Source organism: Nestor notabilis, unplaced genomic scaffold, assembly GCF_000696875.1.
Source record: "Nestor notabilis isolate BGI_N333 unplaced genomic scaffold, ASM69687v1 scaffold3582, whole genome shotgun sequence".
Lineage (NCBI taxonomy): Eukaryota > Metazoa > Chordata > Aves > Psittaciformes > Psittacidae > Nestor > Nestor notabilis.
The window spans coordinates 17,149-33,394 of NW_009916809.1; the positions used below are offsets into that span (position 1 = coordinate 17,149).

Consider the following 16,246-nt stretch of genomic DNA (forward strand, 5'->3'; position numbering starts at 1 on the left):
TAACTCGCATGTAAGCCTATCAGGTTCTAGAAATTTATTTTTTTTGCTTTAGATATGCAGTTATTCCCTCCAGATGTCTACAGGATCCAGTTCTGAAAAAAATTGTTCAAACAGGGGACACTTCTAAAACCCAGTTGAAGGAAGAAAAGCAAATGGCAGTTTCCCCCTTTTTTATAGGCAAAGCTAATTGCTGGGAGGTGGGAGACAAGTTTGCATCCTCTGCCTGGGGGAATTCAAATCTTCATATTTCATTTCCTGTCATCAAGCCTAAAAGCCAAGGCTACTAGATTAATGTTTGCTATGGCATCTTGGGAAATTTTACTGCATCTCCTGCCTAATTTGACTGGCCTTTTCAGCTGGAAAAGAGCTTCAGGCTTCATCTCTGCTGAGCCAGCAAGGTGATGCCCACTGCCTTCACGGGTAAGAACCGTGAAGGTTCTCTGAGGTCAGCCCTGGGGAATTCAGTGAGAAATCCAGGATGTCCCAGGACTGCAGGAGTACTGTGTATCTGGAGCTGTTGTGAATAGCAGGCACTGAGTTCACAATCTGGGTCCAGACCGCTACCAGCTGTTCATGCAGCTCTGCTGAAGACTATTCTGTGATTTTAATGGGCTCATCACTCCCTGCTCAAAGTCTCCATGGCCAATGCAGAGAATTCAAGATTCACTGGGTCAGACAAAGGGGAAGGAATACGAGTTACTAACCTACTAGTTTGGGCAGACAAGGCAAAGCAGCAGGTCTGGCATGCTAGTAGCTTCTCTAGGAACAGCTGATGCTTTTGCCTAATGAGTTTTTCATGTAAAATGCATGAACAATAGAGACTGGAATCCACATTTCAATTAATATTTTAAGTGTTTTATATCAAGTATTCACAGCAGAAAGGACTGAAGCTAATGTGTGTTCTTGCCCCTGGTGAGTGCCCTAACCACTCAGCAAGTGAGTTTTGCTCATTCCCATCCTTCTTCAGGCCCACTGAGTACTTAATTAGTCCATACAGAGAGGAACATCTTCAACAGGGAGGAGATTGAAATAAGCTACCTAAGAACACCCTGGAGAAGAATAACAAGGACTCAGATCTCTCTAGGCAGCGGAGCTACTTGAACCTAAGTCCCTTATTTACAAAGGAACCATTTTAACCTCTTTTGAGATACAGATTTAAAGGAGCTGGCAGAACTATGGAGGGCCAAGATGGAATGAGGATACAACACCATCCTCACATAGGAGTAAAGCTCCTTCTTCTCAAAGCAAGTCCAAGTGGCAAGTTTTGGCAATTCTCTGCCTAATTCTACATATGTATAGCAAAGAGGGCTGGAGGCCAAAGGACAGGGCTGTCACTTGTACTAGACCCAAGGGTTCTTCAGCACAGGGTTGAACACTCTGAAGTGACACCTAACTCCAATCTTTTGATACTTTAGAAATACAACACAATCTCTTCCCACCAGCAGTCACCTCTGCTAATGATGTCCTCAGCCCCTATTCTCAGAGGTATTTGATGCTCATGTCTCACTGGCACCAGGACTTAGGCCTAGTGTCTAGGACTACTGTCAGTTTTACTTCAATGGTTAAACTAGAGCAGACCTTTGGTATCTCTTATCTGTTATTGAGAGGTGGAAATAATGTGAAATCAGTCAAGATCTGCTGTGCTGCCCTGGGGATTCAGACAAAAAGGCAATATAAAAATGCACCCTTAAGATCAACGAGAAGCTACAGATCTTCCTCTGCTGGAGAATAGGGTAGATCAAGTTTAAAGAGAGCTAAATCCCCACTGTTTCCCTTTTTCCTGTACACATGCAAAACACGCTCTGCAAAGGTATACACTTCTGTTTGTTTTGTGTGGTTTCCTCAGGCAGTGAATTATCTAGGACTGGGACTGAGACTGGCTGTTTAGTTTCAGGCTTTACGATAAGCTTTTAATTATAGCACAGGAGTTTCATTACATGTTACTCCGAGCCAGCTGGAAGCAGTTACACTTTAGTCCTCCCCACCCCACGCTCCTCACCGCAGGACGTCATTTCCAAGGCCTTACCCTTCTTGTCTTGATGATTATGGGATGAAACTGCCACATATGGATCTGTATTTTCAGATGAACCAAGCGGATCCTTCCAATTCAGCATGCGTCCCCTAGCATCATAACCCTGTCGAGCGCGAGAGTCGGAAGTGGTGGTGCTTGGGACTAGGGAACTGGAGTGTCCTGTTTACATTATAAATACAGGTAGGGAAGACAAGTCTCATTAGTCACTTACCATGCTACCTTCCCACACTCAGGAATGCACCCACTACTTTGCTTTGGTGATGGGTGAACTTCTTGTCTTAGGCTGAGCAGTGTTTCCAAAGTCCTTCAAAGCATGGCCCCAAGGAAATGGGATTTGAACCTTCCAGATCAGGGTGTTAAAAGGTGCATGCACACCTTTTGCTGCCACTGAGCTGGTGGTTGTGTTCTTTCATTCAACAGAGTTAAATGCTTGTGGAAGAGGGTGAGCACACTTCATCTGAGTCAAACATCCTTCAGCTAGCTTTATACACGCCTGACTGACGCTGAGATGTCAGCTCATGTGTCTAGTACTGGCTTAGTTAAAAAGCAATTTTAAAACCAATTTGAAATGGAATAACTTCTAATATGGCTGAAACAGAAGGGAAATGTCAGAAAGTCTACAATATGATGACAGCAGTGGCTCTCTGTCCCATGGTCCCAGGGGAATGAAGGACTGCCTGGCACCCGTGTGCTCGTCCTGCAGCATTGCCCTCCGGATGGAAGATGTGCAGGGCCCAGCAGCCGCTTGCACCCACATGTACCCTTGCCATTGGTCCTGTCTGAGCTCACAGACCCAACTGGCTCTGAGATAAGCATGAAGTCGAACATCATTTTTGCTCAGAAAGACAGTGAAGATAACATCTGACTACTCAGACCTGCCAAGAACCTGCGATTCCAGCAGCTGCTGGACAGAGGTCTCGCATGCCTTTTTTCCATTACAGGTACTCTAGACATTGTTACTGTTGTCCTGAGTAAGGCTGAGGAGTTCCTCGCCTATCATATACATCCCAACAAACAGCACATCCATACGACATGCCCCGCTGTGTGGAAACACCACACAGCTTTATCAGCGATTCGGCTGGGGCAGAGCCGTGTGTGTAGGCTCACACGTTCTTTGCTGCTGGATCCCGAGGAGTATGTCAGCACCCAAAATGCTTGGAGTGCTTGGAGTCTACCATCACTGAAAGATGGCTTCAACCTGGACTTCCCAGTGGCTTGGGCTGCTCTGTTGCTATTGGGTTGGGGGCACCGAAACTCCATCCATACCACATTTTGACCTCAAAACCGCATGTGTATCTGAAAGTTCCCTTCCAGCACATGCTTCCAAATGAATTATTTTCAGTGAGACTCAAAGAGCTCTGGGCCTAGTTAATTTGATGTGGAGTAACTTCCCTTTCCTACTTTCCCGAAAGACACTATCAAAAGAGGGGGTCCTGAAACACGCTCAAACACAAACTAACAAACAGAAGTGGATTATTTACAAGACAGAAGGGCAGATAACTCTTACTCTTCAGATAACACCGGACAGACTGACCACAGCCCTCCTTTCTCCCGCCTCCTTTTTAAGAGCCCAGCAAATTAATTTTCCTTCCTTAGATGCGACTCCTTGGAGAGGAGCCCAATCACCAGGCTACAGACTGCCCAAGCAGTGACCCTCTCCCTGCTCCTTCTCTTGACATTGTTTCACTGCTCAGAAAAATAATTTGAAACTCACTGTGGCAGAGACAGAGCAACACAAGGAGCCCAAACTTGAAGCCTCATGGAGAAGGCACAGAGCTGGGCAGGTAGAGACTGTGCTTCTGTAGTTTATTTTAAACAGTCACTGGACAAGCACAAAGCTTTTGGAAGCTACATCTCAAAAAGGCTGCTTTAAACAGCTGCTAAGGCCATCCAGACCCAGCTCTCAGAAGCACAAGAGAGAGCTGATGAACCTAGGTCTCCAGTTCTACTCCCTCAATCAAAAATCTAAATGTTGGCCACCAATGCTCCCAAGCTTTTTGATGCACCCATGTGCTTTGTTTTACCTTTCTCTTTCATCAGCTTCATGGGGTTGAACTACTGACAAAGGCAGCAAAAAGGCTGCAACTTCTGTTAAGATGCTGCTATGATTTAAAGAAGTCCTGATGAATATTAATGATCTTACAGGAAGAAAGCGTCTGCTCCTCTGTATATTTTTGAGGAGCCCTTTTGATTTACTGCACACGATTACATATAGCAGTACTTTGGACAGTGTTTTGCATAGAACATAGATGTAACTAACTCCTGTAACTGGTATACTTAGCAAAGAAAATAAATTGGTCAAATTCACCATGTTCTCACCACAAAGCCAACCTTTGGCTACTACAGCTAATCATTAACACAATTTAGCTCTGGACCTCAGGCTGAAGGCTTATGCTGACAAGGGCGCTGAATTATTTTTTACCTCTCAGATAGGTACTGTGGTTTCTCCTAGCCATCTTTCTTTAACATGACAAATTAGAGGCTGTATTTCATTGAAAAGCTTTTAATGTTGCTCAAATAGAGAAGAGAAGCCAAACATTATCCACTTCTAAAAGGTTTCCATAAGCCACAGCATGGCCGGAAGCATCGGTAACACACATTTAGATGGGTGATACACTCTGACCCAAACGTGCTGCCTGCTCTGCAGCAGTCCTGCAGCAGGGCTGCCTATTTCCAAACGGACAGGTAGAGGTACAGCAACTGAAAAGACATGCCCTCTTGAAGCAAGAATACGCTGGAGTGTGAAAGAGTTCAACCCTGCACCATTTTACGCTTGTCAACTCCTGTGCTCATCCCCAAGAAATAAGAGAAATAACTGGACAGAGAACAGGCCAGAGAATGGAAATCATGAGATTTCTATGTCTTCTTTTCCCTGAGGACTAAACCACAGTGCCAGCATTCATGGGTTTCTCCAAGTCTCCAAGTTAATACCCCATTCAGCAACCACAATTATGTGTACATTATTGGTCAGCCTACAAAAAGTGCTGCGCTCAACATAAGAAAGCGATTAGTCATAGCTTGATAAGGAGTTAAAAGAGAAGAAAATCTTGCCAAGTAGCAATCATATTTTATACCCATGTTTGATATGCATTTATATAGTCATATATATCTTTGTCCAGACACCTCCACTTTAGGTGTGCTTAAAGGGGGAATTCTAACAAAAAGCCGTAAGTACGGTTAAAGAAAAACATTTCTTAACACAGTAATCTAGAGGAAATATATGCCAAAGGGACACATTTTCGGGGGGGGGGGAAGAAAAAGATTTCCTGGACCATATGCTGCAAACAGACAGAGAACTCCTTCGTAATGGAAAGCTAAGGCTTTGTGAAGATACTAATGTGTACCAGATGGTTGTTAGGTAGAGTAGGGTTTCACACAAACACAAGAAATCAGTCTATTCACTCAGTTACTAATGTGTTAGTCTAGTACACACTGAGAAACAACCTTCCACACCTAATCAAGACAAACTTTCTTCCACTTGACTTTGAGGAAGCAAGGCAGGAGCAGATTAGACCTTAATAGCCTGGCCCACTTGTGTTAGAGCTGTATTCTGCAAACACCACTGGACACTGGCTGCTCCTGTAAGCAGAATCACTGTGTCCTGTAAGTGTCAGAACAGCCAGTACTGCTGGGTGAACTTCACCTCTGAGCAGAGTGGCACCACACATGCATGAGCTAATTAAGTTTCTCTCATAAACAGAGATAAGACTGAAGTGGCAGGCAATGCAGTCCTGGCCCTTTCACACACAGCCATTATTAAACCTTTACAATGTGTTGTATAGTTTGCAACACGTAATGATCCTTTTTTTTTCCATTACACCATTTTTACCTGTGTCATTAAGTTTTTCTGCAATTTAAAGAGGCTTCAAAATTTTGAGGTGTGCCCAGTACCTCTATGTTAATACCGGTTAATACCTAAACATCTAAAAAACAATTCTGCCTTTGTTTTAAAACAACCAACCTGAAAACCTGCAGGGACAGTGCTTTTCAAACTTCTGTTGTTTAAAGCAAACATGTAAAAATTAAAATAGACACTCTTAAAAAAACCCCAACCCAATTGGTTTACATGCTTTCATTATTTGCAAAAACTTTTCATTTGGAGTGCTGTAATCAAGTAACAGAAGGAGAGTAAAAGCACTTAGTGTCTACAGGCATGGATAATGACTCAGAAGGGCTGCACTTCTGTAACTATAGCTCATTCTGAAGTGTACTTGTAAAACATAAGAAGGGTTTTTTCAGGTTTAAAACAAAGACAGGTATTCAATACGTATTTGATAGTTACTCTAATATGCGCAAGTCATTAGGATCTCAGAGGTTAAGATGTCTGCACACTAGCCTATTAACAGCAATAGCAACCTAATCAGACAATTAGAAGGAAAGGCTAAATCAATACTACAGAGGCAGAAAGGACTACGTCTAGGGGGTAAAATAAGGGCCCAATTCACTAAGAACTGATGTTCCCAAAGGTAATTGAAGCTGCTTAAAATTTTGCAGAAGAATCTAGCCTAATCTCCTTGTTTAAATATGTGGTTCTTGCATCATTTCTTTCTGACGTTCTGCACTCAGACCTTCAGCCTGCTATCTTCTTGTAGGGTATCTAAAGGGATCCACTTGAGCAGTCACCTTTGTGGACTTTGCACTTTACTTGTTTACAACCCATCACATGAGACTGCCCCAGAAAAGGGAGCTCACCTGCCTAATCCAGGAGGAGGCTGATGCCAAGAATACAAAGATTAAGGGCTTGGTTCTCCTTTCATTCAAACTGCTGCAGATCGGGAGTAAGTCTGTTGAAGCTAACTGATTTACAGTGGAGTAAATCAAGGGAATCAGGCCTTATGACTTCTTTTGCAAATGGTGTTTCAAGTGCCTTTACATACATTTAGCCTACTGGGTCCAAAAGCACCCTGAGCATTCACTTCTTGCTATTCTGGTATATCCCAGCATTCTGAGGTTTAATCTATTAAGAAGTATCATTTGCATTTAACTGTACTTAATACCATAAAAATGCACCACTCATAAAATCTTCGTTTTCTCAAGAAAAAGACTCAGAGCAGTCATTACAATTACCAAAGGTGAGCATGTTTACTGAGACTGGTTTACTACCTCATGCTGTAATTTTATACACTTCCTAATGTGGAAGATCAATAGAGGCGACCAGAACATTCTCTTTCATATTTTGCCACGGTAGGTGAAAAAAATAACTGCAATAATATCAGAATGGGTATTTTCACTAAACCCATAAAAAGAAAAGCTGACTTGCCTAGAGACCACGTTACCAGGATGTACCTGAGGGTCAGTGAAATCATCTCTGAAAGACTGGGCGTGAATGGGAACCAATGTTAATGTTGGGTCAGCATTTCTCCACTGCATCTGGCAGCTGAGTCCTATTCAAAGAGCTGGGTTAATTCCTGGAGTCTGTCTTTGGGCTTGACATGCCTGGACAGTAAAATGGACTCCGTTTTATGAGCTGTACTCCCAGCTTTTTTCACTCTGCTGCTCACTTGGATAACTTTTCGGATTTCCTGGTCATATTAAAATATCAGCTTTTGCTAAAGTCCCTACTAATATGGTAGCTGACGGGATCAACAACCACAGCCCCAAAGATATAACTGTTCAGCCTACAATTGTGCTTAGAAGCAGGAAATCTGGAACATTACTGGCAAAACAGCACTATGCAAAGGCCATTTTCTTTATCTTCACATTCAGCAGTACGGATTTAATTATTACTATTCTTTAATTACTGTTTTGTGCATTGGAAACACAATTTTCAAATGAAAGTACAAGCTATATATGCAGATGAAACCATGAGTCTTCCACACATTATGAAGTCTCAACTTGTCTTTGATTTTGTACATTCCCTTCACTGGTTTTCATTATCATGAAACTTTCAAACAAGTTTCACCTGCACATTTTCCATTTCCTGGTAATAAAGAACACGGGGAATTTGATTTTATTTTTACAAATGAGGAACAGCATTACTGTGCCTCCAGTTATTTATATTGTGCTGTACTGAGCTGTCATTGGTTCTGGTTTGTACCTACATGTTTTGCAGGCATGAGATGAAAGGATCTATTAAATGTTCGTGGCAACTGCACACTAACCTACCTCTTGCTACATTCAGCCAAACATATGGTGGATTTGCCCTACCTCTAGTGAACTGCTAGTCTTTTACAGCCTGAAAGCAATTTCACAAGCAACCTCCCATTCCACACGGAAATTTGCCATTGACTTCACTGGGAGCAATATCACATATCCTCTTAGCTTGTGAGTACTTGTCTGTGTGCAGGATGTATATAAAGACAAACTACTGCAATACAGGTCTAGGTTTGAATTTAAAGTGATTATTTATTCTGCAATAATTCCTCATGAAGACGTTTATTCTGCACTCCAAGTACCAGAGTAATCCACTTCTAAATACACAGAACAAAGTAGTGGAAAGCACTATGAGCACAGATTAACAGCTGTCTCATGGGAAACTGCTACTCCAGGCTTGCAGAAATGCTTCTCTTCAGCTCAGGTAATTTAATTTGCTATGCGAATCCCCTTTTTTTTTCTACAGACCAGATACTGCAAGCATGGGTAACAGAAATGACTCACCCTGTCAGTGCCCTGCAGGAGTCAAGGCATAACCCAGTCTCAGCTCACACGGTTAATAGGTTAATTTTCCTTCTGAGAGATCTTTCTGAAACCCAGAACCCAGTTCTGCCCCTTTCCCTGAGGTATCTCTGACTGTCTGCTGTCGCAGTCATGTCGCCAGTCTCATAACAAGTCATGAGTGGGATGTTAGCTGCTATCTTGTTTTTCCTGGCAAATAGGTAGGATGCATCACTGTACCCAAGTGTTCCTTTTTCTGAGTGTTCAGATGAAGCATACTCTTAATGTCTGCTCGTATGTCATTAAAGCAGGCCATATCTTACTTCAATTCAATGGAGGCAGTTTTGAGGGAAGACAAGAAAAGACGGATTGAAAATCAAGAGGTATGACTTAAACCTAGTTGTGATTAGTGAATCAGGCCCTCAAAACCAAGGCATAACAAGCATAAAAGGGTAACGACTACTTGAGTACAGAAACTACTAGCTAAGACAAGGATCTGGAGGAATTTTTAAAAACACCCATAAACTGACCATACACTGTGTCGTAAGACATTTCATGATCAGGTGAAGCAGTTGAGATGTCTATGAACAAAATAAATTGGGAAGAAACATTAAGCAAAACGAAAGTATGAAAATACTTAAGATTTTAGTAAAAAGTGATTCCTCCAAAATGGATTTGCTGTCAGTAAATAATGAAACTAAGAACTTCCTTACCATTCAGGGCTACGAAGGAATCTGAAAGACAAATAACAGGGGAAACATCATTATTTTTCTCTTTTTTATTTTTTACTAGTTTGCTGCTAACAGTCTTTTATCCTCCAGGTGATATTTATATGTATGTGATTAGTACCCTAATGACCCAGGCAAAACTAATATTCAGACATACCCGAAAACAATGTCTGGCTCTGAAAGTGTTCATGACCAGCCCTGTGCATGGGAAACCAGCTGGGAAGGCCTATGTCCTCCCTGCCATGGCTATCTTTGCAAGATAAAGTCCTTATCTAACACAAGGCAATACAAGTGATGCAGCCAGCAATGGGAGTCAGTGAGGACAAAACTCAAAGGACCCAAGACTACCTGAAGTAATAAGATCAGCTAGGTTATCAGGGAGTGAAATCTGCCCCTGTGCAGTGTCAAGGTTCAATGCATTATTCAGGACTAACGAGGGATTTAAGCAGGGTATAGGCTTTGTTGTTCTCTGCACAGAAACAGATGTCTCTCCATGAGCACAATGTGCTGTTCCTGAATAATTTCCTACCTTTCTTTTATATTTAACTGATATTAGGTATACTGCACTCTTGTCTAACCTCTTTGGCTGAGGAAAGCAGAACTGGCTGAAAGGGCAAAGTTGCACCAGCTGGGAACTGACCTGATTTTGGTGCTAATAACACTAACAGGGAGCACAGGAGGGACTATGCGTACACCTCCTTCAAAAAACTTTGAGACAGCCTACATAACCCTGTCTTAGGGCAGAGGCAGAGGAAGGTGTAGCTGAGATGGAGGGAGGGCATACAGAGGCTGAATCCTTGTATTCCCCCAAGCACAGTGACCACAGTAATAAATGGCTCTTGAATAAGGATGCACCAAGGCATGAGAAGGCTCTGTCCTTCTCCAGAACAGCTGGCCTGCACTGTATCCCATGGCACATTCTAGCCCTCCATTATTTTGTTCTGTATTGCAAAAAGTAATGACTCTCTCACTGTACATCAATTCCTCAGCTTCAGCAGTTTTATTGCATGTACAGGCATCAGTGCAAACTGCACTGAAAAGAATGTGATTCTTGATTTCATAAGGTTTATAAACAATATTCGGGCTCAGAATTACACTTGAGAAGAACATTCGGAACAAGAGCTGCCCTGAACACAGATGTTGGTATTCCTGAAGTTTGAGAAATCAGCATGCAAGGTTTCTTTGCACGCAGTGCAAGCTGTACACTTTTAAGCACCTCAATGCAAAATGTGAATGTTTAAAGACTGTGCTTAAGCTTTCAACTCAAGCTGTCAGTGCCTAAGGTTTACCATTAAAATTTGTTAGGTAGGGTCAGTAGTGACTGACTCTTAATACCACTATGGTGTCCAGCCTGTGTGTAAAATCCACTAAGATTCACAAAGTAAGTAGTTGCCACTTCTTGATCTGGATCCAAAGCTGAAGATACATTTCACTGTCTCCCTGTCCTGCATGGGAATGAGTACAAGTCACATTCTACATCAAGAAACTAAGCCAGCTGTGCATCTACATACACAACCCAACTACCATGGGTAACAAAGACAATGAACACCCAATTCATTATGTCATTGCTATAATCAATATCCTCTAGAACAGAGGTTTTCTCACTACATAACTGCTTTGAAGTCTGGTGTTTGTATAAATCACATCAATTGGGCAATTTTCCTTATATACATTTAAACAACCATTCCTCTTCTTAACCTGCATCATTAGCTGTCATTGCTGTCCCTGTTGTGGTTTACATATTGCTGCCAAAGAACATCCAACAGGTAGCGGTGATTTGAGGCATTCAGAAGAACGCTGTGACACATGGTAAATAGAGGGTAAAAGATTTGCTTACTTTGGCAGTCACCCAGTCCATCTGTATTGCCATGTTCTATGTCCTGTTCGAATGCCAGTCTAAATAATAGAAAAATACAAAACAGTATGAATAAAAGCAGTTGCAGGTACGACCAGAAAGAAATTATCAAATGTTCAACTGAAATAAAGCCCTGCCGTAAAACTGGCCATTTCTTTGGAACCTCCACAAAAAGGCTGAAAAATTGCAACATAGAGTTATTTCTCATTGCTTAATGATTTCTTGGCTTCTGATAATGTTTCCTCTTTTTATTATTACTTTTTAAAAATCCACTGTATGCCTTGTGATCAAGGGAGATGAATAGATTCAAACTTTTTAAACTCTTAACTCTATAATAAATGATATTATCAGGAGCAATTACAATACTACCTTAACTTGTCCATATAGCAGACAAGGTGCACTGATACTTTGATGTGAGAAGGAAGGTCACCCTTAACTTGTCCATATAGTAGACAAGGTGCACTGATACTTTGATGTGAGAAGGAAGGTCACCCATTAGGTAGGTGCTGTTTTGTGGGAAGACAACCTGTGTTTCAACAGACACTCAGGTATTGTGCTAGATGAGGACGCAAGGCGTAAGTTCCAGTCCACAGATGGCATTCCACTGAACTCAAGGGTCTTTTATGAAAAACGCTCAAAGGCTTTTCTAGCTGGCATGCCCAATTTACACTCCCAACCTCTGCCTGTGATTTTGGATAACTAGTGAAGCTGTTCTTCCAACTTCCTGTACAATTAAAGATGAATGACAAGAGCCTTGGAAAACGTCCAAAACAAGCCCTTGTCTACATTAGTTAGAATCCTGCCCTTGAGGCATAATTACCCTTGCAGGCACCTCATTCCCAACTCCATGTTTTTAAAACTTCTGCTCAAGTGTCACCTACTCCAGGAGGGCACCTAACATCTCTGCCAACTGTTGACTAGTTTACAAGTTCAATAGACATCTTTTCGGCTGAGCTGGATCTCCTTTCTAAGTGTTATGCATTGGACAGAGAGCAACCTGCCTTGCTCGCCCCTGGAATGCACCACTGCAAGTTGCACTGCCTCTGCCTCTATGGATCTATTGATAAACACAGAAGCTGCTTCTAGAGTAAGGTATGTAAGTTCCCTACAACATGCCATCAAAGTGCAAAAAGACTTAAGCACTTTGGGAATACTGGAAAACCTGATATGGACACATGTCCATTTTAACATTATTCTTCCAAATGTCCAGTCAGAAACAGTCCACTCTCTCACAGTAAAGCATATACAGAAAAATACAGCTATAGCATCCCAGGTGGACAAAACAATTTGAGTTGAATTAGCAAATTAAGAGCAAGACACAAGCACAGGAAGGTAACTCATCCATTATATACAGAAGACCTGTACAGGACCAGTGTTAAGTGGGGCAAGAAGTGGGGGTGTCGAGGTTGTGTGGTGTTGTGCTACACTTGCACCACTACCATGAAGAAGTATAGCTGGACCTTAGGGTGGGCATGCATGAGGTGTGTCAGACGTGGCCAAGAAATGAGATCTCTGAAGGGGATCAGCTCCCTGAAAGAAGGCTTTAGTAGCCACATTTAAACAAACCTTCACAGACTTTCATTATTGTAAGATAATTAAATTCTACTGTTAAACAAGGGGAGATCCAGCACTTCTCTGAATCTGCTTTAAGCTCTTACTGTGCTCTGATTCCTCTTAGTAATGCACAGTAAATTAGAAGAACTGGTTTTGTTTTCAATGGACAAATTGCTTCAGTAATTTAATTTGGATTCTATTGCCTCTTTAATCAGCTGTGATGGCTCCAGCGTGGGCTGATCCAGATATACCCATCCAGTTCCCTCCTTTCAATAACACACAACCTTAGTACAGCTCTTTAATTTTCTTCCTCCTCCTCTTTCAGCAGTTACCAATCAGCTGAGAGTTCACATCAGAAAAATTTGTAAGACATTTCAGGGGTGAATGCAAATAAGGTAGAAACAAATACTTCCCACATTTTTCCTTTCCTAAGAGCTCCATGTTTCACATAGCTCTGCCCAAGACTGCCTGGCGCCACTGCCAGACCTTCACATCCCGTCCAGCCAGAGCCCTTACTCACTTGGAGCCAAGAACCAGCTGTGTGCACACCCCGCTCTCCTTCATCCATCCGCAGTACGGGTCTCTGGATGCTATGCAGGCCCTTGAGAAAGAAAAGCACAAGGTGGCATTCATGAGTGCTCCTGCCTTCCCCTTCCCCTTGGGGCCACATACTGACAGCCACCAGAAAACACATACTTTTTGCATTTGCCATGACGCTCGCAACGTCCCAGGGGAACCTTGATGACACAGGTGGAGAAGGCGACATAGAGGGCGCTGCTGGGCTTGTCAAGCTGCATGCCCACGATCCGCTTGTCCTCCACGCCATCGTAGCTGCACCTGGTCCAAAAAGAAGTTTCAAATTAGTTCTGCTGGGAAACTAGATGAAAGCTTAGTGATTCCTCAAGCCAAAAAATAAAACAAATCAACCCAAAAAACTCCTGCAAAACAACTCAAGAACGGCAGAATTGAATAAGGCAAGGAAAAGAACATACAATAGCCACTAAAACCACCAATACACATAAAAATGAGTATTAAAAATACATGGGACAGGGGAATAAGAAGTGGAGAGAGACGGCACACACCAGACAAACTTTCTGAAGGGCCCTTCGCATTTTTGTGTTTATTCTTCTCCAGCACTCAAAGTAGCTGAAATTTCAGCATGATTATGGCCCACTTCAAAGCCCCCTTAGGCATATTTGAGGAACGTTGAAATGCAGGAAATTTCCCTTGGAGAGCAGCTTGCTAGTTGTTGAGTTATTTGGAGAGGAATCAAGTTTTTTTTTTATAGGATTAGAAAATTAATCTTCCTTTGCAGAATTCACTTTTAATTATCCAGCAACTGCTGCATAGGATGGGCTATTTTCTACACATACTGAAAAAAACCTCTTATTGCAATGTAGAGACTGATAAGCAGACATCCCCTCCTCAAACAATTTAAAATTACTCAAAAAACTTGGCTTCTCTAACCATTTCCCTTTTCATGGGACAACCTACTCTGGGAAATCGGAAGTTCAAAGTCACCCATACACAAGCACGAAGAATCAGATACACACTTTTCAGGATTGTAAATGTTCATCTCCTCCAGGAAAAGGCTGTCATTTAGGAAACCACTGTTTCCTGTCCGTGCCAAGAACTTCAAGATGATTCCCTTCTCTGATCCCAAGAAAACCACGGTGTAGTTCTGGTATGGCCCAGCAGCAGAGTCCACGGCAATTTTGGTGAGGCGGTATCTAGAATAGCAACACAGCATTTTGCATCACTTGGGATTAGATTGCCATTTATTTTATTATATTTTGCATTTCAGAGAACTGCATGGTAGCCTTCTAGCAACCATGTAACATATTTAAGCACTTTTCCTAGCTGAATAACCCTCTAAGTCAACACAGACAGCACCAGATTGACTCCCCAAATGGTGGGGAATTTTCGTGTGTTTGCCTGCAAGTCCATGTGCCCAACTGCTAGCAGAAGTGTTTGCAGAAAGCTAATGGGGCCATTTAGGAATTATCCTCCCAGTCAAAAGCAAAGTACTGGCCTGGTGAGGTCTTCAGGCAGGGAATGAAAATTAGTGCAGCAAATTTCCTTTATTAATTTCGAGCTCTGACACATTAAAAGCAGCAATAATGACAACTGATCTACATCCAAATTTCTTGGCAGGAAAAGCTGTGCCCATGCAATAGTGAGACACTACAATGCCTTTTTCCTTAGTAAACATAATCACACAACTGCCACTAAGTGAGTTTGGTGCTGAGACGCTACTGCATCTTGGGATGACACAGTTTGTTGAAACTGAGTACTGGTGATCAAAGGAAAGTGTTCTGCAGGGCTTCCTGCTCCCACCTTTGGTTGGAGGTATAGAACCTGGCATAAAAACCTGACGGTAGATACATCACTAGAACTAAGTCACACCTTTCCAAAGCTAAACAGCTCCTGGCACAGAACTCTACCCTTGTACAGAGGGAGAGAGGAAAATAGGCAAAAGTTAGTCATTCTGTTCACAATTGGAGGGTAGATAAGTAGTATAGCGACCACAGCAAAAAGTGGGAATGTATTTGATAGGAAGGGGATGGTGTACTTGAGGCTTGCTGATTTATGAGTCTTCGTTCAAATCCCTTCACTATTATTTTTCCCTTGTCACAGAAAGGACACAGATTATGTGATTACTTCTGCCTGTACACTTCTGTAAACATTAAAACATACCAGTACACAACCCGACAGACATCTTCATATCCTGTGAACACATCCTGGCAGACATGTTTGTATCCTGTGTACATATCACTGGGCTGTCTGCTGATCCTTGCCCAAAGTTTTCTACTGAGCTGTCTCAAACACTTGACCCACAAGCCAACAGGCAGGCTCAGCCTTCCACTCACAGTATTTCCTCCAAGATCCAGTTTCAGCACAGTGTGGTTGGAAAGGACTGAGGTTTATTCCTATCTTGAAAGTTGCTCAGGTAGTTCCACAGCATCTGGTTAGTGCTGCCATCTTTCCTACTTGGATACATGCCCAGCACACCAAGGATGTTTACAGAGTTTAAGAGTGTTCTGAGCAAGACTATCAGCACAACTTGACAGCTACGATGAGCACAAGAGGTACATACCTGACCATTGTTCTCAGGAACCAGGGTCGATTGACAATGGAAGGTACAGCCTCATCCATCAGAGGATGTGTTTTGATGAAGTTCAGAGTATCATCCGGGAACTCGTTAGAGGTTACATATTTTTCTAACGATGTAGAGCCAGCACAGCAACCAGGCCTAAATAAAACGAGGGTAAAGCCAGAACACTTATTTGATGCCTAGTGCAAATCTCCTTTAGAAATGAGGCCCTCAGTGAAATCTGATGTGCATTACAAGGATTTAAATGGGGGATTGAGAAGTCTGGTGTACTTGTTCAGCCCCTCAGGGAAAGCCGAAAATCCTGCTATATCCTCCACGCAAAAGGACTTAACATTTCACCTAGAAGCACAACGACAAATTTCTTCAGC

General features: G+C 42.4%; 1 protein-coding gene across 1 annotated transcript in view; it reads right to left on the reverse strand.

Moving 5' to 3' along the window:
- Nucleotides 1-2,026: 2,026 nt before the first annotated feature.
- Nucleotides 2,027-16,246, reverse strand: part of SEMA6A (sema domain, transmembrane domain (TM), and cytoplasmic domain, (semaphorin) 6A) — a gene marked incomplete at its 3' end in the record, with an annotated part of 38,709 nt that continues 24,489 nt past the window's right edge. Inside the window, exons 11-18 of the mRNA XM_010024753.1 lie at nt 15,861-16,016; nt 14,317-14,493; nt 13,460-13,600; nt 13,284-13,364; nt 11,192-11,250; nt 9,340-9,360; nt 9,157-9,207; nt 2,027-2,191 (exon numbers count right to left, since the gene is read on the reverse strand). Coding sequence (XP_010023055.1) covers nt 2,027-2,191; nt 9,157-9,207; nt 9,340-9,360; nt 11,192-11,250; nt 13,284-13,364; nt 13,460-13,600; nt 14,317-14,493; nt 15,861-16,016 — 851 coding nt within the window. The remainder of the gene's footprint in view (nt 2,192-9,156; nt 9,208-9,339; nt 9,361-11,191; nt 11,251-13,283; nt 13,365-13,459; nt 13,601-14,316; nt 14,494-15,860; nt 16,017-16,246) is intronic.